Source organism: Bombina bombina, chromosome 2 (assembly GCF_027579735.1).
Source record: "Bombina bombina isolate aBomBom1 chromosome 2, aBomBom1.pri, whole genome shotgun sequence".
Classification (NCBI taxonomy): Eukaryota; Metazoa; Chordata; class Amphibia; order Anura; family Bombinatoridae; genus Bombina; species Bombina bombina.
Genome location: NC_069500.1, coordinates 390,431,063 through 390,458,574, shown reverse-complemented (window position 1 = coordinate 390,458,574; position 27,512 = coordinate 390,431,063). Strand labels below are relative to the sequence as shown.

The 27,512-nt window shown below is 37.8% G+C and overlaps 1 protein-coding gene across 1 annotated transcript in view; it reads right to left on the bottom strand.

Annotated features, from left to right (window-relative positions):
- ADGRD1 (adhesion G protein-coupled receptor D1) overlaps positions 1-27,512 on the bottom strand; it is a 1,140,767-nt gene that overhangs the window by 304,491 nt on the left and 808,764 nt on the right. Inside the window, exons 18-19 of the mRNA XM_053701862.1 lie at positions 24,434-24,545; positions 4,011-4,164 (exon numbers count right to left, since the gene is read on the bottom strand). Of these exons, the coding sequence (XP_053557837.1) occupies positions 4,011-4,164; positions 24,434-24,545 (266 nt within the window). The remainder of the gene's footprint in view (positions 1-4,010; positions 4,165-24,433; positions 24,546-27,512) is intronic.

The following is a 27,512-nucleotide window of genomic DNA, read 5'->3' as shown; positions in this document are numbered from 1 at the left end:
GGAAACAGCCCCTTGGAGGCTGAGAAACGCGTCACTTTTTAATAAAGAATCTTTTTAACCATACACTTGCTTTTGTGGTGTGTTACATTGATACACCACTTTTGGGTATTTTGGATCACGTTTGTTGCTGGTGATATCAGTCAGCTGGGCGGCTGTGAAGCCCCAGTCCGCCTATACTGCACCTGGAGGTGCTTTCCTTCCTGTAAGTGCAATCAATCTTTTGCTTTTTGCTCTTGTCCAAACATTACTGGGCTATGGTTGTTTGCTCTTTGTTTTTACACAGGCAATAGGTGTATTCCCCCAAGGTCATCTAACCGGACATCAGTTCTGGTTGTATACAGTGAGCTGGACTACTGCAAAGCTCCAACCTGCCCCACTAGCACCGTTGGGTGCTATATGTTTGTGAGTATTACTTGTTATCTTGCATCAACTTTTACCTGTTTTGGTGGTACTAGGCCATGGTGGTGCCTCTGTTCTTTTACTGCATCTCATACATTTTACCTTTTCTGAATAAGTAACTGATATTTTGAAAGGGTAAAAATACTTTGGGCCACTCATTTCTGTGTGGATACAGTATATACAGAACGGGAGCCCCATCATAGAAGAGACATTTTCTCAGCCTGGCCCAACGCTATTTATGGCAAATAAACTGGTGTCAACCTTGCCACTTTATATATTTTACCTTTTCTAAGTAAGTAAATAGTATTTTAAAATGGTTAAAATCCTATGGACCACTGATTTATGTGTAGTTATATAGGGCGTGAGCCCCTTTATACAATCCACATGTTTTCAGACTGTCCCAAAGATTTATATGGCAAATAAACCCTTTCAAAATAGCAGTAACTTATTTAGAAAATATAAAATATGTGATTTGACAATGCTGGCACCAGTTTGTTTGTCCTAAAAAGCATTGGGCTAGGTTTAGAACATGTCTGTGCTATAAAGGGGCTCACGTCCTGTATATATCCACACAGAAATGAGTGGCCCTTAGAATTTTAACCCTTTTAATATACCACTTATTCAGAAAAGGCATTGGGCCAGGCTAAAAACATGCTTATCCTATGAAGGGCTTCACGCTGTGTATGTATCCACATAAAAATTAGTGGCCCAAAGGATTTTAACCCTTTTAAATACCAGTTACTTATTCAGAAAAGATAAAATGTATGAAGTGGCAAGGATGGCACCAGATTGTTTGCCTTAAAAAGCATTGGGTCAGGCTGAAAAAATGTCTATTCTATAAATGGAGTTCAAGCCCTGTATATATCTACACAGAAATGAGTGACCCAAATAATGTTAATCCTTTTAAAATACCAATTACTTATTCAGAAAAGGTAAAATATATGAAGTGTCAAGGTTGGTACCAATTTGTTCGCCATAAAGAGCGTTGGGCCAGGCTGATAACATGTCTATCCCATGATGGGTTCACGCCTTGTATATATACACACATAAATGAGTGTCCCAAAGGATTTTATCCCTTTTTAAATACCAATGACTTATTTAGAAAAGGTAAAATATATAAAGTGGCAAGGTTGGCACCAATGTGTTTGTCATAAAGAGCATTGGACAAGGCTGATAACATATCTGTCCTATGAAGAGGCTCACGCCTTGTATATATTCACACATACATGAGTGGTGCAAAGGATTTTAACCCTTTTATAATATCAGTTACTTATTCAAAGCAATCAAAATTATGCCATGTTTGCTATCTGTTTATTGCATTATAAGATGATTTTTTTTTTATAAAATGTAAGTTTGTTTAGGTTTTTAAAATGCACACAAGGGGAGAACTGATAGATGCTAGATATTTTGTTAATAAATCTTTATTTTGCAAATTGCAATCAGTTGCAGAATAAGAAGCTGACGGAATAAGAATCCAACTTCAGCCTTGTATATTTTGCAGCTGTCTTGTTCTTAATGTTCATTCACAGTGATTTCCTTATATATAAAAATCAGCATAAACCAATGTGAATGAACATTAAGAACAAGACAGCTGAAAAATGTTTAGTTTTCAGAATTATTGTCTATAGGTTGTTTGTTACATTAACCCCTTGAGTGCTAATGACGGCTCAGAGCTGTCATTAGCACTCAACTACTTTTTTCCAATCTGGGGGCCCCCACCAGCTCCTATCCCGGCGATCGGGCCTGCATAGTGACAGGCATCGCCGGCGCTTCCTGTTACGTGCAGTGATGTCACGCGCAATGACGTGATGACGTCACCGTGCAACTTTATTTAAAATTGTCCATACAAAGTATAGGGAAAGGGGGCATGCTGCTTAGAAAGCTGTATCTCAGGGATCTAAGCAGCTACAGACTCCCAAGACCTACCATTGGAAACCTACCTTTTAAAATAGTAAAAAACAGAAAAATATAGAATTCAGCTTAGCACTCAAAGGGTTAAAGTTGATTAAAAAAAAAAAAAAAAAAACTTTGAGTGGAGGTCACATGTTTCCTGTCTAGAGTGGAGCTCCAGCCTGCAGCCAGACTCCTTTGATTTAAACAGTTGAATACACTTCTGCAAATAAAATGGATAATTGATCGCTCAGTCTATTTAATATACATGGGGGCCTATCTATCAAGCTCTGTGTGGAGCTTGAAGCCCCATGTTTCTGGCGAGCCTGAAGGCTCGCCAGAAACACCAGTTTTGAAGCGGCAGTCTAAAGACCGCTGCTCCATAACCTGTCCGCCTGCTCTGAGGAGGTGGACAGACATTGCCGCAATTCAACCTGATCGAATACGATTGGGTTGATTGACACCCACCTGCTAGCGGCCGATTGGTCGTGAATCTGCAGGGGGGCAGCATTGCACCAGCAGTTCACAAGAGCTGCTGGTGCAATGCTGAATGCGGAGAGCGTATTGCTCACCGCATTCAGCGAGGTCTGTCGGACATGATCCGCAATGTCAGATCATGTCCAACAGGCCTTTCATAAATAGAGGCCATGGTCTAGATTCTATTCTATTTATGAAAGTAAATTATTTTGAAATGAAATATATATTTAGAGGTTGTGAAATCAATGGTATTTTTTTAAAGAAAAAGAAAGCAAAGATTATTGATAAATCAATTTGAGCTGGGGTTTATGAAAAGTTGTCTGAACTTTACCAATCTTGTTTGTGCAAACCTGGTTGTTATTAGACCTCTAGGAACTACTAGACTTGTATTCTAATTCTTTGGAACCCCCCCCCACCCCTCACACACCTGAAGCGTTTAATAAATTCAGGGTAGTAGTTTGAGATATTTTAAGTAAAAAAAAAAATGCAGATCTTCAAAATTTCTAAATGAAAGTCTTCTAGAAAAACTTAGAAGTAGGTCAAGTACATGTTTAGTTAGTAGTAGATAGAATACAGACTAAATCAATAGCTTCAAAAGCCTAAATTGTTTTGGCAGGATCATATACAAGCCCATGATGAGGAACATTAAAAGCTGTAATATATTGTAGAACACATATTTCTTTAGCCAAGAGTCTAGTAGAATGTTTATTCAAATGTCTATAATTTGAAATATGGGGATCTTATATCAGGATAGTTTTTCAAATGGTTTAGAATATATCTATAATGTTTAAGTACTTTCAATAAAGCAATGTAGTTGCACAGATGGAGACATTCTCAATCTTACTCAGCATTCCTGTGGAGACAGGTTCAAGTATTTCTTGAGCAGCTTGGCTGGTTCAACAAAAAGTGTGATGGCTTTAAGCATCCTAAAGTTTAATGTTATCAGCTTCTTGAACATGGTTATCTGCAATGCTAAATATTGTATTGCTTAAAATACATGACTTTTTCTGCTATCCCTTATAACAGATGCTCAGTCTGTACACTTAAGATACATTGTTATAGTGAAGAGGAAAAAAAATGGGCAAATGCTAACATAAATAAAAAAAAAAACAACTAAGCTTTTTTAGGTTTATGTAAGTTGGTAATTCTTGTTTTTCAAGATTTAGTGGAATGTATGCAATACTATACAGAAGTATTCATAAGACCCAGAGATTCAGGTAAAAAAAAAAAAAAAAAGCACATACCCCATCCAATACCATAATAGTAGAGATGTTTGCTCTCTTCCGAGCCAAAGACCTTGATTACCATGCTATAAAGGTGCAATCCTTCCACCAGCATCCAGGCAAATGCACTTAAGAAGAAGAAATGCAGCAAAATTGCAATGACCTTGCATGGAAGCTGTAAAAAAAGATACAACAAATCAATGAAAATCTGCAAAACAGCCAGAACTTTGACTATATTAATAATGTCCAAATGTGCTGTCTCAAACCCATAAATTGTTAACAAAAAAAAAAACGCCTAAGTGGTATACTGTTTACAAATGACTTTTGTTATATTGTAAAATAGAATACATAGAAGCACCATTATCCCTAGCACTCTTACATTCATAAGCAAATTGCTGGGTTGTGAAATGCACAGCATTGACAGTGAGAAGATATTTATACATTAGAACTGACAATAGAATGCATTTGCACAAGATGGTTTGTGTTTTCAATTACGTTTTACAGTTAGATGAGGTTGAGTTGTTACACATATTTAACTAACTTTGCTAGTTTAAGTGTTTGGTTTATGTAAATATAGCGATTCAGTGACACAAATAAATAATGTATAAATGTGTACAACTATAGCCTCAATAATTAGTGAGAGGGATATCATGAAACTGAGCCTGAAAGTTTCCAATATAGCAAAATGCAATACAGCTAAAATTCTGACTACATTATACAAAAGTACAGTACATTTATTTAAGAGAACACAAACATAGAATGCACATATATGTAAAGATCACAGTTTATACACTTTTAACAATCCATAAAGATTCATAAATCCTAAAAATAAAACATAAAAAACACAATCAGTTTATACTCCCCTTCATTGGGAATCGTGATCCCTGGTTTTCAGTATTTTTCTTTTCTTCTATCTTTTCTTCTATCTCATAACACTAACTGCTTTCTGTAGACTTCTCCTGGATCTTACAGCTCAAAATGAACTTAAAAATGTCCAACACTATCTAATTATATACACCAACAAACAGGGCCGGCTCAAGATATTGTGCTGCTTGGTTGCAAGAATGAAATTATGCCCCCCCCCCCAGTAGTAACATCACTGAATAGCATATCAACTTACTAAGAGGGGTCTGACATTGCTAATATGAACTTTGACTTTGTTCTGATATTTTAACTATTTACTTAATAAAGGATTTAAATCCTATTGAGCCTCCTCATGTGTATGTTTTGGAATTCACTTGTTCCACATACCGCTACTATTGTTTGCTTCATTGAAGAAATATATTTATTCCCAAAGCTCAGGACTTGAGTGGAGGACTGTGGTCTATGTGGATTAAAAAATGTTTTGTAAACCGATGGGTACAAGTGTCCAACAATCTTATGGCTACGTGGTTATTGCGTGCGGCCAAGTGCGCATGCACTTTGAATACTGTCGAAGTATCTGATGTGTTGTGACGTTCAGTCATTGGAATGTGAATACTCTGAGGAGCACATCCACGGTGCGAATATCTTATCAGACAGCGGAGCGTCACTTCCGTTTGCTGATCTGATATGTTTGCTTTTCTGACAAAACACCAGCCCCTGCCAACGCGTCCTATTGTGGAACACTTGTTTAATGACATTTATCATAAGAAACAACACAATACACATCATATGACATATCACATAGTAAACTTTAAAAGAAGTTGAGTAGTGTTGTATATGATTATACCTGATAGAACAGTCCATTTAGTGGATCAGGACCAAATAGCATGCATTCAGTTCAAATTGCTTCATTTATTCTATCATACTATTGTATCTGGAGTGTGTATGCGTATGTGTTCATAAGTCTACTATGCCATAGTGAAATGTTAGGAAATTATTGTTGGGAGTAACAGAGTTCTCTGCAAGCTTAAAGAGCACTGATTGGTTCAATTTATTTGTGAGGGTAATTTCGAACATTTATTTTATTTATATTTGCTTTAAATGGTATACATTATAATTGTGCCCTTTTGTGCCTTTTCACAGTTTTTCTACAGGATTTAAAAATGTTTCTGCAAATGAATAGGTTACTCACTAACTGACAAATTAAGAGCTAGATTACAAGTGGCGCACTTAAAAGCTCCTGCTCGAGTGTAAACCACTAGAAGTAATCTTTTTGCGTGTGTCGAATTGCACTCGTATTACAAGTTGAAAGTAAAAAGCATGCATGCCAGTGAAACCACATGCGTGCTAATTTCCAGATATCTTGATATTGTGGCCAAGTTAACATATTCTCCCCATAGAAGTTAATGGATAGCGCAGAAGAAAAAAGTCTTACACCTATTAATTGCACACTAACCCGACAGGAGTCATTCATATTTCTTTTAAACGTGTTAAAAAAGAGAAGCAAAGGTTAATTAATTGATGCTTAAAGAATGACACAGGTTGCACAAAAGCAACAAATAAATTATTTTATTATTATTATTATACTTTATTTATTAAGCGCCAACATATTCCGCAGCGCTGTCCATGGATACAATTCATTTAAATAAAACAATACAAGACTTGTAAGATACAGGACAAAATTTACAAACACATACAGGAGGGATTGAGGGCCCTATTCCCATGGGAATTTACAATCTAGAAATAAATCCTTTTAATTGGTTGTAGACATCACTTGTGCACTTAGAATGCTGCAGATTCCATATAGATACTTAATGCACAATGGCCCCAAGTTATCAAGGTCTGTCGGACCTGATCCGACAGTGCGGATCAGGTCCGACAGACCTCGCTGAATACGGCGAGCAATACGCTCGCCGTATTCAGAATTGCACCAGCAGCTCACAAGAGCTGCTGGTGCAACGCCGCCCCCTGCAGACTCGCGGCCAATAGGCCGCCAGCAGGGGGTGTCAATTTCCGGCGATGTCTGTCCGCCTGCTCAGAGCAGGCGGACAGGTTATGGAGCAGCGGTCTTTGTGACCGCTGCTTCATAACTGCTGTTTCTGGCGAGTCTGAAGAGGCCAATGTATCAATCTAGCAGACTCTAACAAAATATCAACATCCTGATACAAGGTAAAACACAGACTCTATACACTCTTAAAGGGACAGTCTACCATAGAATTGTTATTGTTTTAAAATATAGATAATCCCTTTATTACCCATTCCCCAGTTTTGCATAACCAACACAGTTATATTAATATACTTTTTACCTCTGTGATTACCTTGTATCTAGGAAACTTCTTCCAGCCCCCTGATCACATGACTGTGACTGTTTATAATCTATTGTCCTAAATTTAGCATTGTATTGTGCTAAATCTTAAATAACCCTCTGTGCCTGAACACAGTGTTATCTATATGACCCACGTGTACTTTCTGTCTCTTTGTGTTGAAAAAAGATTTAAAAAGCCTGTGATAAGAGGCAGCCCTCAAAAGCTTAGAAATTAGCATATGAGCCTACCTAAGTTTAGTATAAACTAAGAATACCAAGATAAAAAAGCAAATTTGATTATAAAAGTAAATTGGAAAGTTGATTAAAATTAAAAGTCCTATCTGAATAATGAAAGTTTAATTTATACTAGACTGTCCCTTTAAGGAATCCTTCACTTGCTTCAGAGAGCACTTAGTGCCAAAACATGCTCCCAAATAGCAAAAATATGAAAGTCCACATAGAATCTCTAAACACTTAGTGCAAAGAACACGCTCCAGAGTCCTCAGTTTCCTTACTGACAATGTAAACCGGGAATTTATGATTGGGCTGATTGACACCCCCTGTGCGAATATGTAGGGGGCGGCATTGCACAAGCAGTTCACAAGAACTGCTTGTGCAATGATAAATGCTGATAGCGTATGCTGTCGGCATTTATCAATGTGCGGTGGACATGATACTCTAGATCGTATCATGTCCGCTCGCAATTTCATAAATTGGCCCCATTGTGCGTTAAGTATCTATATGGAATCTGCAGCATACTAAGTGCACAAGTGATTTCTACACACAGTTAAAATCATTTATTTGTAGCTTTGGTGCAACCTGAGTCATTTTATAAGCATTAATTAATTAACCTTTGCTTCTTCCCTTTTTTAACACATTTACTTGATTGTTTATGACTGTTGGCTCATTGCAAAAATTAGCTTTTTTAGTCCTATATATTGGGTGTGACCACTTCTTTCTTTACATTCAGATTTCATATTTCAGTGTTCTTCACTTACAGAACAATTTTCTTTATATATATATATATGAAGAACACGGCAGGAAGTTAGAAGCTTTGATATCCTGACCTCCGTCAGAAAAATCTTAATTTCTACTGAATCTATCAGAGTTCCTAGGAAGGAAACTCTTGTGAAGGGAGAAAGAGAACTCTTTTCTCTGTTCACTTTCCACCCGTGAGACCTCAGAAAGGCCAGAACAATGTCCGTATGGGACTTGGCGATTTGAAAAGTCGACGCCTGAATCAGAATGGCGCCATGGCTAACCCGAAGGGAAGAGCCACAAACTGGTAATGCCTGTCGAGGAAGGCGAACCTTAGGGACTGATGATGCTCTCTGTGAATCGGAATGTGTAGATAAGCATCCTTTAAGTCCACGGTAGTCATATATTGACCCTCCTGGATCATAGGGAGGATGGTTCGAATTGTCTCCATTTTGAAGGATGGGACCCTGAGAAATTTGTTTAGGATATTGAGATCCAAGATTGGTCTGAAATTTCCCTCTTTTTTGGGAACTATAAACAGGTTTGAATAGAAACCCTGCCCCTGTTCCTCTCTTGGAACTGGGTGGATCACTCCCATAACCAGTAGGTCTTGAACGCAACGTAAGAATGCCTCTCTCTTTATCTGGTTTGCAGATAATTGTGAGAGATGAAATCTCCCCTTTGGAGATGAACCTTTGAATTCCAGAAGATAACCCTGGGAAACAATCTCTATTGTCCAGGGATCCTGGACGTCTATTGCCCAAGCCTGGGCGAAGAGAGAAAGTCTGCCCCCTACTAGATCCGGTCCTGGATCGGGGGCTACCCCTTCATGCTGTGTTAGAGGCAGCAGCAGGCTTCTTGGCCTGCTTCCCTTTGTTCCAAGTCTGGTTAGGTCTCCAGACTGGTTTGGACTGGGTGAAATTTCCCTCTTGTTTTGCATTAGAGGAAACCAAAGCTGCGCCACCCTTAAAGTTTCAAAAGGAACGAAAATTATTCTGCTTGGTCCTTAATTTGCTAGACCTATCCTGAGGAAGGGCATGACCCTTTCCTCCAGTAATGTCAGAGATGATCTCCTTCAGACCAGGCTCGAATAGGGTCTGTCCCTTGAAGGGGATGTTAAGAAGCTTAGACTTTGAAGTAACGTCTGCTGACCAGGACTTAAGCCATAGCGCCCTGCGCGCCAGAATGGCAAAACCTGAATTCTTAGCCGTCAGCTTGGTTAAATGAAAAACGGCATCAGAAATAAAGGAATTAGCTAACTTAAGAGCTTTAATCCTGTCTAAAATATCATCTAACGGGGTCTCCACCTGTAGAGCCTCCTCAAGAGACTCGAACCAGAAAGCCGCTGCAGCAGTAACTGGGGCAATGCATGCAAGAGGCTGGAGAATAAAACCTTGATGTATAAAAATTTTCTTAAGGAGACCCTCCAATTTTTTATCCATAGGATCTAGGAAAGCACAACTGTCCTCGACGGGGATAGTTGTACGCTTCGCTAGGGTAGAGACTGCTCCCTCCACCTTAGGGACCGTCTGCCACGAGTCCCGTATGGCAGCATCTATGGGAAACATCTTTTTAAAAGCAGGAGGGGGAGAGAACGGCACACCTGGTCTATCCCATTCCTTAGTAATAATTTCCGAAAACCTCTTAGGGACTGGAAAAACATCAGTGTAAACAGGCATTGCAAAGTACTTGTCCATCTTACACAATTTCTCTGGAACTAAAATGGGTTCACAGTCATCCAGAGTCACTAAAACCTCCCTAAGCAATAAGCGGAGGTGTTCGAGCTTAAATTTAAACGCTGTCATTTCAGAATCAGACTGAAGCAACGCCTTCCCTGAATCTGAAATGTCACCCACAGATAGAAGCTCTCCTGCCTCAGCTTCTGAGTATTGTGAGGGTATATCGGACACAGGTATTAAAGCATCAGAAAGCTCTGTATTAGTTCTGGCCCCAGAGCTGTCTCGCTTTCCTTGTAACCCTGGCAGTTTGGACAATACCTCTGTAAGGGTATTAGTCATAACTGCCGCCATGTCCTGTAAGGTAAAAGAATTAGACGCGCTAGATGTACTTGGCGTCACTTGAGCGGGAGTTATAGGTTCTGACACATGGGGAGAGCTAGATGGCATAATCTCCCTTTTTTCAGTCAGAGAATCCTCTGGCGATAAATCTTTAAGCGCCATAATATGGTCTTTATAGTTTATAGAAATTTCAGTACATTTGGTACACATTCTAAGAGGGGGTTCCACCATGGCTTCCAAACATATTGAACAAGGAGTTTCCTCTATGTCAGACATGTTTAACAGACTAGTAATGAGACAAGCAAGCTTGGAAAACACTTTAATAAAGGTGAAACAGTAATTAAACAAAAAACATTACTGTGCCTTTAAGAGAAAAAAACTAGCACTTAAACTGCAAAACAGTGTAAAAATATAGTAAAGTCTTCGAAATTTTTACAGTGTGTGTAAGGGACTAAAGCAACATTGCACCCACTTGCAAATGGATGAGTAACCCCTTAGCCCCCAAACCGGATTCAAAAACGTCAATCACTGGTAAAAAACAGTTGAGCAACTGCCACAGCTCTGCTGAGGCTCCTACCTGCCCTCAAATACAATTTGGTGAAGGAATAAACCCCTTATAATGGTCCTCAGATGCCAAAGGACTCCTCTAGGGAAGCTGGATGTCTCAGTCTGAATTAAAACTGCGCAGCAATAGCGCTAAAATAGGCCCCTCCCACCATGTACTGGATGACAGAGGGGCCTTAAGAAAATACTCCTAGGAGTATCTGACTAGCCATGTGGAAAACTAGGCCCCAAATAAAAATGTATCTCCCTCAGAGAAAAAACTTTCTATTTATGAAAACATGTAAACGTTTTGACACTGAATAATATAAACATGAGTATTACCCTGTTTTGTAAGCATGATCCCAGTCGCTGTTAAATCACTGCATCAGGCTTACCTCAAATACACAAGGCTCTGTCAGCATTTTCTAGAACTTATTTCATCTCTCTAGAAATAAAAATACTGAACATACCTCAAAGCAGGTAATCTGCAGACCGTTCCCCCAACTGAAGCTTTCTTCCATACTCTTCAGTTATGTGTGAGAACAGCAATTGACCTTAGTTACAAACCGCTAAGATCATCAACCTCCAGGCAGAATTCTTCATCTAATTTCTGCCTGAGAGTAAAAACAGTACAACGCCGGTACCGTTTAAAAATAACAAACTTTTGATTGAAGATAACACTGCACTAAGTCACCACTTATCTCTTGATACTTCCCTTGTCGAGAGTTGCAAGAGAATGACTGGAGTTGGCAGTTAGGGGAGGAGCTAGATAGACAGCTCTGCTGTGGGTGTCCTCTTGCAACTTCCTGTTGGGAAGGAGAATATCCCACAAGTAATGGATGAACCCGTGGACTGGATACACCTTACAAGAGAAATATTAATAATTAAAATGTTTTACAGTATGTACACTATGTATATTAATTGTTTATGTTTATTAACTTTTTCTATATTTTAGATTTAATATTTCAAGAATACACTTTAAGATTAGCAATTCTTCATGTGCACTAACCCGATACTGCATTAGAATGAAAGCGCAAAACACAAATCCCTTTACAAATATTTGACATTCCTACTTTCTTCACACAATTTTTTTTACATTTTTTATTAGTAAATGCATTTCAATATATATATATATATATATATATATATATATATATATATGATAATGTTAATGTAAAATAGATAACTTTATCTAAATATCTATGTCTATAGGAATACATATATAGGTAAAGATTTACACACATAGTCTCGCTAACCTGATGAGACTAAAATGAGATTGCGTTTTTGCAATCGTATTTACTTTCAATTTCTAGTACAAGCACTATTTCCGTTGTGTGCAAAAAGATTGAGAAAAGACATCACTCGCGAACAGTCATCGTGCCACTTGTAATCTACCCCTAAATTATTAAATGGGCTGAGAGGTAGCTCAGTCCAGCATATTGGCAGAACTTAACACTTGAGAGGAAAATATTGCTCTGGTGTAACAGTAGTGCTCTTAACTGCTTGTGAAATAATTCTGTTTGCTCAGTAATACATGGCATTGATACATTTTGAGGTAATCTGTTTTAGATTAGATTATTCCATTCTATATCTACAGATATGGAAATTACAGAAAGCATTGTGAAGACCCTGGGGGGTTCATTAGTAGGTTTCCAAGTTCTATTTATTTTGCTTCTCTATCTCTTTTTTGATGAGTAAGGTAGTACGAACTTACACTGTTCTGTTTTAAATTAACATAAAGAAAGACAATTTGTAGTACAGAAATATACTTATTATATCTCTGAGAGAGCACCTGCAGTTCTTTCTGTACATATCTCTGAGGTATGAAAAAATCCTTTGAGTTTTTGAAATGTGCATATAATATTCCAGTGTTACCACTCATTATCATAGAATTAATATTTTGTTTCTTGCCCATCTAATCCATATAGCTCCAGGTGCAAGAAACATGTTGCTTAAATAGTAGGATAACATAAAACTGTATTGTCATTTGTTGGCATAGACAGCATACTGGTGGAACATGGGAACAAAATTGCCTCTGCTTCTTTAGTAATGGTTATTTAAAGTGCAAGCTCCAATTAAACCCCATTCTACTAATGAACTATAAATTAAAATATTCACTCAGGGCTAAGGCCAAGACTCAAAACTCATTGGTAAACTGATGTCTTGATGAACAAACTTGTCTCGTAAATTGTAGAAATCATAAATATTTTTACAGCCCCTTATCAGAGAAGCGAGTGATGAGATAAACTCCACTGAATTCAGCGCCTTCTAGGTTGCAACCATTAGTCACCAGTCATATAGGATGACTTCCACTGTCAGGGATACTTACATAAAAAAAATGCAGGTTGCCATATTAACATAATTGTACAGTAAGCTTCAACTTCCCAAGATTTAGAACAAACAGAATCCAACTAAAGAACTAGTCAAGTAAATTGTGGTGATCAGATGGAAGATTATTGATAGGTCAACACAAAGGAAGAAGGCTTTGTTACATAAGCTATGGCAGTGTTTTTACCATAACATTAATAGAGCCAATTGCCTCTTGGCTAATAAAACTGCTAATAAATACTGTTTGTTGTATCAGGACTCATGGGTGTACTCCCTGAAGGAAGTCAGGCAGTCATTTGCCTCTTATTGTCAGTCTTTTTACATTTTTAAAGGTCCTCTGCTGCTGAGCAAGCTAGTTTGTTAGATATTCAGACGTCCCTACACTTCCAAAAGGAAGAAGGATGTTAACTCCCTATTGAATCCAATAACACTGAAGGAGGTTGGAGTGGCCATTTACAGGCTTAAAATTGATGGACTGTGCGCACTCAAAAAAAGAAAAATTCCTTCCATGATGTTCTTTGAAAAGATGGATAAAAATTCATGATGAGCTTTATAAGTAAGCAGAACCCCCATTTACATAGATGTTTTTGTGTGTTTTAAAACTTTTAAGGAAAATTCTACAGAAAACCTACAAATTAGACATGTGCACAGCGGAAAAATTTGTTTCAGTTCGTTTCCGACCGATTCAGATTTTCTCGAATTTCGTTTCGGATCGATTTGAATTTGAATACATTCAAATGTATTAGTTTTGGCTTAATTCGGATTTTAATAAATTCAGATGTATTCGGATGTATTCGGATGTATTTGTTTCGGATTCGATTCATAAATTCGGAAGTTTGGAATGTGTTATGTTGATTCAGATGGTTCCAAGTTACACAAACAGAATTATTTCACTGTTCTATCTCACTAAATCTCACTAAATTTTATTTTTATACTGAATTGTGATTAGTCCATGGCCATTCGAATGTAATGAATAAATCTGAACTTATTCGGATTTATTTGTTACAAATGCATTTGGATTAGTTTAGTTTCATTGCTAGGATTATTCGGAAATTCGATTTGAATCTCTGAATTTGACGAATTTGGCCGAATTTCGATTTGGAAATAAATGAAACGCACATGTCTACTACAAATAAAAGTATCAGTTTTTAATGATGAAGTGTTCTCCATGGGTTGGTTTCATCTTTCTTCCACAAGATTTTTGAAAAACCTTTATGAGGATCTACGTAAAGTACATAGCTTTTGTGTGAATTTCACATCATTTAGAAGTAAAAATGAATTAAAAAACCCATGTATTAGTATAGCTTTTAAAGGGACATAATACTCATATACTAAATCACTTGAAACTGATGCAGTATAACTGTAAAAAGCTGACAGGAAAATATCACCTGAGCATCTCTATGTAAAAAAGGAAGATATTTTACCTTACAACTTCCTCAGCTCACCAGGGTAAGTTCTGTGTAAAAAGTTATACTCAGCTGCTGCCCAGCTGCAGGTAAAAAAAATAAAAAAATGAAGAAATAAACAGCAGCCATATGCATCAACAGTGGTCATGAACTATTTTACTGTGATCTCATGAGATTTCACTTAACTCTCATGAGATTTCATAGTAAACTTCCTTAAATTGAATAGGGAAATAAGATGAGTGTGCACGAAAGCTCACTCCCTTAGCTGTCCCGGGACAGACATACTGATTTGCTGCTTAGAAGTCCTTTACAATGGGATGTGGCTACTGAGGAATTTTTGTGGTAAAATATCTTTCTCTTTTAAATAGAGATTTTCAGGTGATATTTTCTAGTCAGCTTTTTACAGCTATGATGCAATCACTTTCAAGTGTTTCAACATTTGGGTATCATGGCCCTTTAAGTTGATTTAAAAAAAAAATACTTTGCTGGTGTTTTCTTTCCTAAATTAAAATATTTTGCAATGGGAATCATTGACTACAGATTTAGGGCTAAATTACAAGTGGAGCGCTATTTAGCTTCCCTAGAGGTAAACTTTTTGTGCGCGTCGGGTAGCATGTGTATTACAAGCTGAAAGTAAAAGTTAAAAAACCTGACACATACAAAGAGTTGGACTTCAGATATCGTGTCCTTGTTAACGTATTCTCCCCTTAGACTTCAATGGAGTGTGCAAACTGAAAATAAAACCTTACACCAATACTTGCACGCTAAGCAGATTGCGTTTGTTCAAGAGTGCTAAATCCGGCATGAATTAGCATAACATAGACTATATTCTATTTATTCTTAAAGGGACATAATACTCATAAGATAAATCCCTTGAAAGTGATGCAGCATAAAGGCTGTGACACACTGCAAGCGATGCGGCGCGAGGCGAAGCAGCTGTTTCGCTCTGCGTCGCTTCTGAAGATCAAATATTTCATCTCTGAGCGACCTGACGCAGCAGAGTGTTCAGAGATAAAAAGGCAGGACACACTGAGCGCGCACAGCCGCATCTACACGCTGCGCGCCGCTCCGCTTGCAGTGTGTCACAGCCTTAACTGTTAAAAGCTGACAGGAAAATATCACCTGAACATCTCTTTGTAAAAAAGGAAGATATTTACCTCACAATTTCCTCAGCTCACCAGAGTAAGTGCTGTGTAAACAGAACCTACGCGCAGTGAAGGGGTAAGTAACTCAGGAATGGCAGCAAATATACATATATATATATATGATTATACACATATATATGTATGTGTTAATATGTGTATAAACTAACACATAAATACATATATATTTACTGGGAACACACAGTTTCCATAGCCGTTTTTTTTTCTAACACCCCGCTTCCGCCAACTTTACCCCCAAAATACTGCCTAGTTTAGTTATTTTATTACAAAATAAAGATGCTGCTATCTTTATTTTTTTAATAGGATACACTAAACTGTATTTTGGGAGCATTTGGGGCACATTTATAAAATGAACCAGAGATCTGATCTCTAGTTAACTTTATAAGCTCTAATTGCTACAGCGAGCTTACGGTAGCAATAACCAGCCACTTGTAATGGCTGGTTAATTATCGTGCGCCCGCAGACCACCATATTTGCCCGTTTGTGGGCGAGCAATGATTTAGCGCCACACTTATATTCTTGCCCTAAGTGTATACAACATTCATGATTGTAATGTTACAGTAAAAAATATGCTTACTGTAGTAATACAATTTAGGAAGTATATAACATTCTGGTAACCAATATATATTAAAGGAAAATGAAAGGCATTATAAAACATAGTATATAAACATAAAAAACACATGGCAGAACTTGTTATCTCATTGTCCAATATCTGTTAAAAGAAACTTGTTCACAAATCAAATGAACAATATCTCCATCCAATCAAAATGTAAATTCCCCTAAGCATTAGTGTTTCATATCATTATTAAACTAGTAGCAGAGTATTAAACCATTTAGGATAATATTAAAATATGTATTCATAAATTCAAATCTGAATACCTCATAAATATTCAGTACTTTGAAAATGAATTCTGGTAGATTTGAATCGGGATGAAATGCCGGCGTTAAATGCTTTTTAAAACATTTATTTTGTATGAAGATCTTTACATTGATACTATCTGCCATATAAAATAATTTAACTAACTTTGCAACTCTGCGAATAGTGTGAAAACAATTGCAGGCAAATTATCCTCACCAGGCATGTCCCCTGTTTATTCTTTTTACAAGAGAATACATTACAAAGACATGAAACCCATTTTTTTTCTTTCATGATTCAAATAGAGCATTCGATTTTAAACAACTTTTTAATTAACTTCTATTATGTCATTTGTTTTGTTCTTTTGATATCCCTTATTAAAAAGCATACCTAGGTAGGCTCAGCAGTTGCTGATTGGTGGCTGCAGATTTATGCCTCTTGTATTTGGCTCACCTGATGTGTTTCGCTAGATCCCAGTAGTGCACTGCTGCTTCTTCACCAAAGGATATGAACAGAATAAAGCAAATAAGATAATAGAAGTAAACTAGAAAGTTGATTAAATTTGTATTCTTTATCTGAACCATAAAATAACATTTTTGGGTTGTATGTCCTTTTAAAGAAACATAAAACTCCAAATTAAGCACTTTCATGATTGAAATAAAGAATGAGGTTTTAATAAACTTCATTTAACTCATATTATCAAATTTACTTTATTCTCTTGGTGTCCTTTGTTAGTAAAAATATGTTAACCCCTTAAAGGGACACTGCACCCAGATTTTTTTCTTTTGTGATCCAGATAGAGCATGCAATTTTAAGCAACTTTCTAATTTACTCCTATTATCAAATTGTCTTCATTCTCTTGGTATGTTTAATTGAAAAGCAAGAATGTAAGTTTAGATGCCGGCCCATTTTTGGTGAACAACCTGAGTTGTCCTTGCTGATTGGACAGCACCAATAAACAAGTACTGTCCATGGTTCTGAACCAAAAATGTGCTGGCTCCTTAGCTTAGTTGTCGTCTTTTTCAAATAAAGATAGCAAAAGAACAAAGAAAAATTGATATAGGAGTAAATTAGAAAGTTGCTTAAAATTGCGTGCACTGGTATTACTGAGTGGAATTCAAATGTTGTGCTCACATAAGCAATATTTTGCACTCCATTCGTAATCTGGCCCCTTATGTGAGCAGAATTAAAGAAAAATAACATTTTTTATAAGAAAGACAAATTATTTTTCAAGTCTTGCAAAGCATCTTTGTTCTCGAAAGCCAAATTGAATGTTCTTATCCCCTTAACGACCAAGGACGTGTCATGCACGTCCTCAAAAAAACAACAGTTAAGGACCAAGGACGTACATAGCACGTCCTCAGTTGAACTGAGCGCTGGAAGCGATTGTGATCGCTTCCAGACGCTCTCAGGGTATTGCAGGCCCTCTCTGCATCGGCCAGCGATGGTGCCGATTGTTGGTGGCGGGGGAGGGCTTGGAGGGAGGTGGGTGGGTGGCCCATCGCTGGAGGAGGCGGGAGGAGGGCGAGGAGCAGGTATGAAGGAGACGTGAAGGGGGGCGGGAGCGGGTGGGAACGCTAGGCCACGCTACAGTATGGCAGTGAGTGGGAAGGAGGGAGGAGGGGAAGGAGGAGAAGGGGATCCTATGTGGGATCGGTGTATGGAAAGGGATCTTGGAGGGGGAGGGGTATGCTAATGAGGGGGGGGGGCAGCTACACTACGGAAAATAGAGCAAATTGGGAACTGGCAGACAGCTGCCAGTACCTTAGATGGGGCAAATAGCAAGAGGGGGAGGGTTAGAGAGCTGTTTTGGGGGGCTCAGGGAGGTTGGGTGGTAAGGGGGGATCCTACACTGCAGAAAATATATAATTAAAAAACAAAAAAACTTTTATTTTTATACTGGCAGACTTTCTGCCAGTACTTAAGATGCGGGTGACTCTTGGCTGGTGGTGGAGGGAAGAGAGCTGTTTGAGAGGGATCAGGGGATGGGATGTGTCAGGTGGGAGGCTGATATCTACAGTAAAGCTAAAATTAACCCTACAAGCTACCTAATTAACCCCTTCACTGCTGGGCATAATACAAGTGTGGTGTGCAGCGATATTAAGCGCCCTTCAAATTACCAAAAAGAAATGCCAAAGCCATATAAGTCTGCTATTTCTGAACAAAGGGGATCCCAGAAAAGAATGTACAACCATTTGTGCCATAATTGCACAAGCTGTTTGTTAATATTTCTAAAGACCGCTGCTCCATAACTTGGCCGCCTGCTGAGGCCGCGGACAGAAATCAACCCGATCGAATACGATCGGGTTGATTGACACCTCCTGCTAGCGGCCGATTGTCCGTAAATCTCCAGGGGCCGGCATTGCACCACCAGTTCACAAGAACTGCTGGTGCAATGATAAATGCTGAGAGCATATGCAGTCAGCATTTATTGATGTGCGGCGGACATGATACGCTACATTGTATCATGTCCGCTCACACTTTGATAAATATGCCCCTAAAACTTTACACTTATTTTGTCAATATCTAAACAGCTAATGAAACTTTAAAAAAAAAAAATCTACATGTTATTCTCAGACTAATCTTTTGTTTGAATGCATAATTTTATCTAGCATTTATTTAGGTCTAGATTACAAGTGGAGCACTAAATTATCCGGCCTGCAATAATTAACCAGCCATTACAAGTGACTGTTTACTGCTACCGCGAGCTTAAAGGAGCAATTACATTCAGAAAATTAACCAGAGATCCGATCTCTGGTGAATTTTCTAAAAGTGCCCTCAAAATAGAGGGCATTATAGTTTTTTATTTAAAAAAAATTTAGAATGTTTTTAAAATAAAAAAGCACTAAGCAGTTTTTGGGGTCTAAAGTTGGTAGAAGTGGAAAAAAACTGGCCCTTAGTTTTTAATGTCCCTTTAAGTCTTCATAATCAAAATACAGACCACCACCAGCTCAATGAGCTTGTTAACTGGTAAACAGACATTCACAGTATATGTGCTTATGCCACTGAAAAACAGCACAGGTACAAAAAACTTCATCCAAACTGCTTGTCGCTGGAAATGGTTTGGATTTCATAATAGTTTGGATTTTGGAATATTTCAGAATATTTGTATATTTGCATATGTAAAATGAGACAGCTTGGAGAGGGGGTGTGATGGAAACAATAATATCTTATGTCTTGAGGCAAAATTTATATGTCATAATACAGCTTATACATAAAACCTAGGTAGGTTTTTTTTGTCATTTATAATACTTTCTACACAAAGTACCATCAAAAAGATATTACTATACTGTAATACGAAAGCTAAGGTGTTGTTTTCAATAAATATAGACTAGTATTTGCATTTTAGAACACAAAAACCAAAGCAAAGACGCAGGCACCAAAGATTGTGGCATACTGGTAGGGAAAATCATATTTTCTTTACTTATTATATTTAAAAAATAAATATATTGATAAAAAAGTCTTGGTTTCTGAATAATTCTGGATTTATGGATTTGTACGTGTTCTGTTCATATTTTCATATGTACATCTTTAAGTGCTATTTTAGTTCTTGTGCTCCCTCTAGTGTTCTGTTTTATTATTGTACTAGTTGGTAAGCCTGCCCAGAGGGCTGTCTATATGTTGTAAATAGAAAAAATAAAAAATAGATCTATAGAAAAAAAGAAACTCATTATCCAAAATAAAAAAAAATTAAACCTAATCCCTATGAAAATAAAAAAGCCCCCCCCCCAAAATAAAAACACCCCCTAATCTAATGCTAAAATACCAATAGCCCTTAAAATGGCTTTTTGTAGGGCATTGCCCTAAGTTAAACAGCTCTTTTACATTAAAAATAAGCAAAGTCCCCCCTAACAGTAAAACCCCCCACCCAACAAATCCCCCCCCCAAATAAAAAAAACGTAACACTAAAAAAAACTTAAACTACCCATTGCCCTGAAAAGGGCATTTCTATGGACATTGCCCTTAAAAGGGCATTTAGCACTTTTTCCAAGTTCCCAAAAAAACCTAAGTTAAAAAAAAAATAAAAAATATATATAAAAAAAAAAATAACACTAAAGCCCCAAATAGGTACTCACGGTTTCAGAAGTCCGGCAGAGAAGCTCTTCTTCCAAGCGGGTCCATCATCTTCATCCACAGCAAAGGCGGTGGGGAGCGGAAGTCGGGAGCGTTCTTCCCAGATGTGGTGATCCTCGGTGGCGGTGGTGCTCGGCGGCGGCGGTCCTTGGCGACATGGATACTCTTCTTCATCCGATCGTCCGTGATATACTGAAGAAAGAATGCAAGGTACCTCAATCAATTTTAGGTACCTTGCATTCCTATTGGCTGAATTTTTCAAAACAGCCAATAGGATTAGAGCTACTAAAATCCTATTGGCTGTTCAAATCAGTCAATAAGATTTCAGTAGCTCTCATCCTATTGGCTGATTTTGAAAATTTCAGCCAATAGGAATTTAAGGTACCCCAATAAATATGAGGTACCTTGAATTCTTTCTTCGGTATGCGGCAGACGATCACATGAAGAGGAACCTCCACACCTTTGCTGAGGACCGCTGCCACCGAGGAGCGCCACCGCCGCTGATGACTGCCGCCAAGGATCGCCACATCTGGGAAGACCGCTCCGGACCTCCGCCCTGCGCTGCCTTCACTGTGGATGAAGATGACGGACCCGCCTGGAAGAAGAGCTTCTCCGCCGGACTTCTGAAACCGTGAGTACCTATTTTGGGGCTTTAGTGTTAGGTTTTTTTTGTTTGTTTTTTTTTTAAATATTTTTTTTAATTTTTGACTTAGGGTTTTTTGGGCTCTTCAAAAAAGAGCTAAATGCCCTTTTGAGGGCAATGTCCATACAAATGCCCTTTTCAGGGCAATGGTTAGTTTAAGGTTTTTTTAGTGTTAGTTTTTTTTATTTTGGGGCTTTGGTGAGTGGGGGGTTTTACTGTTAGGGGGACTTTGTTTATTTTTAATGTAAAAGAGCTGTTTAACTTAGGGTAATGCCCTAAAAAAGCCCCTTTAAGGGCTATTGGTAGTTTAGCATTAGATTAGGGGGGGGGGGTTATTTTGGGGGGGATTTTTTATTTTAATAGGGATTAGGTTTATTTTTTTATCTTGGATAATGTGTTTATTATTTTTTGTAATGTTAGCCTTTTATATTTTTTGTAATTAGATTAATCTAATGTCATTTTTTTTTAGTATTTTTTGTTGTAATGTAGTTTATTTTTATTGTAGTTAGGGGTTAATGTAGGGGGTGTTAGGGTAGGTTAGGGGGCTTAGTCATTAAATCAGTTTTTTGCGTTGTGGGGGTTGGCGGTGTAGGAGTAAATAGGTAAATTAGGTTTAATGTGTTGTGGGTGGTTTGGCGGTTTAGGGGTTAATAGATGTATTAGGTAGTTTGTGATGTTGGGATTTGTGGATGAAGGGGTTAATAATTTTATTAGGTAGTTGGGTTTTTTCTTAATACTTCGTGATAGTAGTGAGTTTATTCTTTTGTTAATACTTGGTACGGGCGGTTAGGTTTGTTTGTTTTTTAAATAATTATTGCAGGTGCTTAGGGTTTTTTTAATACTTATTGTGTGCGCTTAGGTGTTTTTTTTCATACTTATTGCGGGCAGTTTTTTTTTTTTTTGTAATGCTCCGTTTGCCTTCGCTGCATCCCAATGGAGTCCGAAAATGGAATGGTGGTGAAAGATTCCTTCTTTCACCACCCTGCCATTTTCGGAATCCACCTGGATGCAGCGAAGCCAACTGCCAACATTCCTTTGAGGATGCGTGCGCAACTGCCGATGGCGACGTACATTACAAACGCAATTAAAGTATAGATTCATTTTTATGTATATTTCTCTGTTCTACCGCTGACCTTTTGAGGTCACTTTCTGCCACCATTTTAGTTTTACTTAGTGTGTGTAAAGTTTGCTAGAACTTTCTGCTAATAGCTTTGTAGAGGCAAATTCTTTTTGCCTGGCATTACCACTTCTGGAACCTCAGAATTATTTCTCCTGCAACAATAAAGCATGAAAGATTCACAAATCTCTGCTGTGGTACTTGTCTGAGTTAAGCTATTGCTGGATTCTACTAACTGTAAGTTAAGATTGCATGTTCTAAACTACCCATCAGAAGACAGTCATCTTGCAAACAAAACGAATACCAACCATTCAACGAACATTCACATTAGTTTTTGTTAAAAGAATGTGCATGTTCCACTGACACAGGTGAAAAAGCTTACCTAAAGCACCTAAACTACTTACCTTCCTGTTAGCGCGGCCGGAGCTCTGTGAAGAAGTGGAGCGAGTTAGCACGGCTCTCCAGCAGGCTTAGGTAAGTATTTTTAAATATTTAAAGGAAACTAATGAATACTACCGAAATTTAGCATTATTCCTGCGTTTTCTTTCAATTTTGTGCTCCATTCTTTCTGATATTCGTCTTGTTAAAACGAGACAAATACCTGTGTTTTGTTAACAAATGTTCATTCATTACAAAACTAATGCACACATCTAAAACATTCCAAGAGAATAAAGCATATTCGATAATATAAGTAAATGGAAAGTTGTTTAAAAGTGTATGCTCTATCTAAATCATGAATGAAAATTTTTTGGTTTCATGTTCCTTTTTATTGGAAAAAAATGTTTCAGTACAAATGACTCTAATATCTAATTAGCAGCCAAAAACATTTGACAATGAATGTGATTAATTATGTGTGCGTGTATCTGTAAGCACTCATTATATCATCCAGGTTAGTGCGTGATAGAAATTAATTGCTCCCTTCTTATCAATATCCTATTGCTGTGTAGTTTTACCTCACACCTTTGGTTAATAGATTAATTTATATTTCTTAACTGTATTGTACCCTTTAGTGGAATATGTTGTTTTATAAATAAATGTGAATTATGAACGTAGATAAAAACAAACAAACAACTTATCTATGTATGAAAAGCAATAACAATTGCTTAATCTAACAGCTATCCATACATTGCTAGAGTTCAAATCCTTTGAAACTCTCTGAATAGATCACTTGGTAAAATAAGCTTATTGCCTCCTCGGTTTGGCTGGATTTAGGGCATTACAACATACAAGTTTTGGCTGCATCTCTACAAAGGGGTTTTATTAAATATCCTTGGATCCTGGATATTTAATTATGATACATTTGGCCAGCTGAATGCAAATACAATTGCGTTGTGCAACAAACATTTATTTTGGCTTATTCGTTCTGTAAACCTCCAAGTTCATAAATTTGTTTGAAATTTGCCAAGGCAGGCTTTTGAAAAACTGCACATGAATAAAAATAATCTAACTTTGTAATAATACATTTTTTTCCTTTTTAACCTTTGCTATTTTAAATGTTAAAATATCTGAGGCATAATTTGGAAGTGTTCTTTGACATTATGGGGCCGATTTATCAAGTGTCTGGCGGACATTATCCGCTGTAGCAATCATGTCCACCAGACATCGATAAATATCGACAGCATATGCTGTCGGCACGTATCATTGCACAAGCAGTTCTGGTGAACTGCTTGTGCAATGCCTCCACCTGCAGATTTGCGGGCAATCGGCCACTAGCAGGGGGTGTCAATCGACCCAATCGTATGAGATTGGGCAGATTGATATCCGCCACCTCAGAGGAGGCGTATGAGTTAAGGAGCAGTGGTCTTAAGACTGTTGTTTCTTAACTCTGTTTCCAGCGAGCCTGAAGGCTCGCGCGGAAACAGGTGTATACGGCCCTATTTGGGCCATGATAAATCGGCCCCTAACTCTACATTTAAAATCTTGCAAATTTGTTGGATATAATGAAGAAGAGATTTCATCAAGTACTAGCATAATATAATAAGTATTAAACTTACCCATTTTCATAAAAAAACTTTAGCCTTATTTTTTTTAGAATCTCTCATATACGTTATGAATTCTAGTTCCAATGTACATCAACACACAACTGTCTGATTACAAAGACCTGAATTTCAATGATGTACAAACTAGTAGTAGAAAAAAAAATGCTTACCGTCTCAGACTCAAAGTTAAAGCTGATAAGTAGCAGGATCTGAGCAACTAGAATTGCAAAAGACAGGTTGGCATGGATATGATATCGCTGATTGCGTATGGTGCTTACAGAACTAAATAAGAAAAAAACAGAAAGAAAGATTTTTTTATTTTTAGAAAAGCAGATATTTAATTTATATAATTTGAATTACTATGTTTTTGTTTTGGATCTATACCTCTTACCTTCTGAGGAGCCCTAGTTTATGTAAAATTCCTTCTTAGCTAACCCACCCTCTTCACAGAGAAATATGGCATTGGTCTATTGATCTTACATCAAGCTTTCACTAAGGGTGATTGTTTTCTACATTGCTGTGTTGGGCTCATTATTATATCCCATTTAATGTTTTTTTTTATTTATTTATTTATTTTGATTGGTGAGGTTAATAACATAATTTATGTAAGAACTTACCTGATAAATTCATTTCTTTCATATTGGCAAGAGTCCATGAGCTAGTGACATATGGGATATACAATCCTACCAGGAGGGGCAAAGTTTCCCAAACCTCAAAATGCCTATAAATACACCCCTCACCACACCCACAATTCAGTTTAATGAATAGCCAAGCAGTGGGGTGATAAAGAAAGGAGTAGAAAGCATCAACAAAGGAAATTTGGAAATAATTGTGCTTTATACAAAAAATCATAACCACCATAAAAAGGGTGGGCCTCATGGACTCTTGCCAATATGAAAGAAATGAATTTATCAGGTAAGTTCTTACATAAATTATGTTTTCTTTCATGTAATTGGCAAGAGTCCATGAGCTAGTGACATATGGGATATCAATAGCCAAGATGTGGAGTCTTCCACTCAAGAATCACTAGAGAGGGAGGGAATAAAAATAAAAACAGCCATATTTCGCTGAAAAAATTAATCCACAACCCAAAAAAATAAGTTTATTTTCATTTTTGAAAGAAAAAAACAAATCGAAAAGCAGAAGAATCAAACTGAAACAGCTGCCTGAAGAACTTTTCTACCAAAAACTGCTTCCGAAGAAGCAAATACATCAAAACGGTAGAATTTAGTAAATGTATGCAAAGAGGACCAAGTCACCGCTTTGCAAATCTGATCAACTGAAGCTTCATTCTTAAAAGCCCACGAAGTGGAGACTGATCTAGTAGAATGAGCTGTAATTCTCTGAGGCGGGGTCTGACCCGACTCCAAATAAGCTTGATGAATCAAAAGTTTCAACCAAGAAGCCAAGGAAATAGCAGAAGCCTTCTGACCTTTCCTAGGACCAGAAAATAAAACAAATAGACTGGAAGTCTTCCTGAAATCTTTAGTAGCTTCCACATAATATTTCAAAGCTCTTACCACATCCAAAGAATGTAAGGATCTCTCCAAAGAATTCTTAGGATTAGGACACAAGGAAGGAACAACCATTTCTCTACTAATGTTGTTAGAATTCACAACCTTAGGTAAAAATTGAAAAGAAGTCTGCAAAACTGCCTTATCCTGATGAAAAATCAGAAAAGGAGACTCACAAGAAAGAGCAGATAGCTCAGAAACTCTTCTAGCAGAAGAGATAGCCAAAAGGAACAACACTTTCCAGGAAAGTAGTTTAATGTCCAAAGAATGCATAGGCTCAAATGGAGGAGCCTGTAAAGCCTTTAGAACCAAATTAAGACTCCAAGGAGGAGAAATTGATTTAACGACAGGCTTAATACGAACTAAAGCCTGTACAAAACAGTGAATATCAGGAAGTATAGCAATCTTTCCGTGAAATAAAACAGAAAGAGCGGAGATTTGTCCTTTCAAGGAACTTGCAGACAAACCCTTATCCAAACCATCCTGAAGGAACTGTAAAATTCTAGGAATTCTAAAAGAATGCCAGGAGAATTTATTAGAAGAACACCATGAAATGTAAGTCTTCCAAACTCTATAATAAATCTTTCTAGAGACAAATTTACGAGCTTGTAACATAGTATTAATCACTGAGTCAGAGAAACCTCTATGACTTAGAACTAAGCGTTCAATTTCCATACCTTCAAATTTAATGATTTGAGATCCTGATGGAAAAACGGACCTTGAGATAGTAGGTCCGGCCGTAACGGAAGTTGCCAAGGCGGGCAACTGGACATCCAAACCAGATCCGCATACCAAAACCTGTGTGGCCATGCTGGAGCCACCAGCAACACAAAAGACTGTTCCATGATGATTTTGGAGATCACTCTTGGAAGGAGAACTAGAGGCGGGAAGATGTAAGCAGGTTGAAAACACCAAGGAAGTGTCAGCACATCCACTGCTTCCGCCTGAACATCCCTGGACATGGACAGGTATCTGGGAAGTTTCTTGTTTAGATGAGAGGCCATGAGATCTATCTCTGGAAGCCCCCACATCTGAACAATCTGAGAAAACACATCTGGATGGAGAGACCACTCCCCTGGATGTAAAGTCTGGCGGCTGAGATAATCCGCCTCCCAATTGTCTAGCCTAGGATATGCACCGCAGAGATTAGACAGGAGCTGGATTCCACCCAGGCAAGTATCCGAGATACTTCTTTCATAGCTTGGGGACTGTGAGTCCCACCCTGATGATTGACATAAGCCACAGTTGTGATATTGTCTGTCTGAAAACAAAAGAATGGTTCTCTCCTTAGCAGAGGCCAGAACTGAAGAGCCCTGAGAATTGCACGGAGTTCTAAAATATTTATTGGTAATCTCGCCTCTTGAGATTTCCAAACCCCTTGTGCTGTCAGAGATCCCCAAACAGCTCCCCAACCTGGGCGAACAAAAGAAGCCCCTTGAACCAAACAATGGTGATCTATCCACCATGTCAGAGAGTGTCGTACATTGGGATTCAAGGATATTAATTGTGATATCTTTGTATAATCCCTGCACCACTGATTCAGCATACAAAGCTGTAGAGGTCTCATGTGAAAATGAGCCAAGGGGATCGCGTCCGATGCTGCAGTCATTAGACCTGAAACTTCCATGCACATAGCCACTGAAGGGAATGACTGAGACTGAAGGAGCCGGCATGCTGCGACCAATTTTAAACGTCTCTTGTCTGTTAGAGACAGAGTCATGGACACTGAATCTAT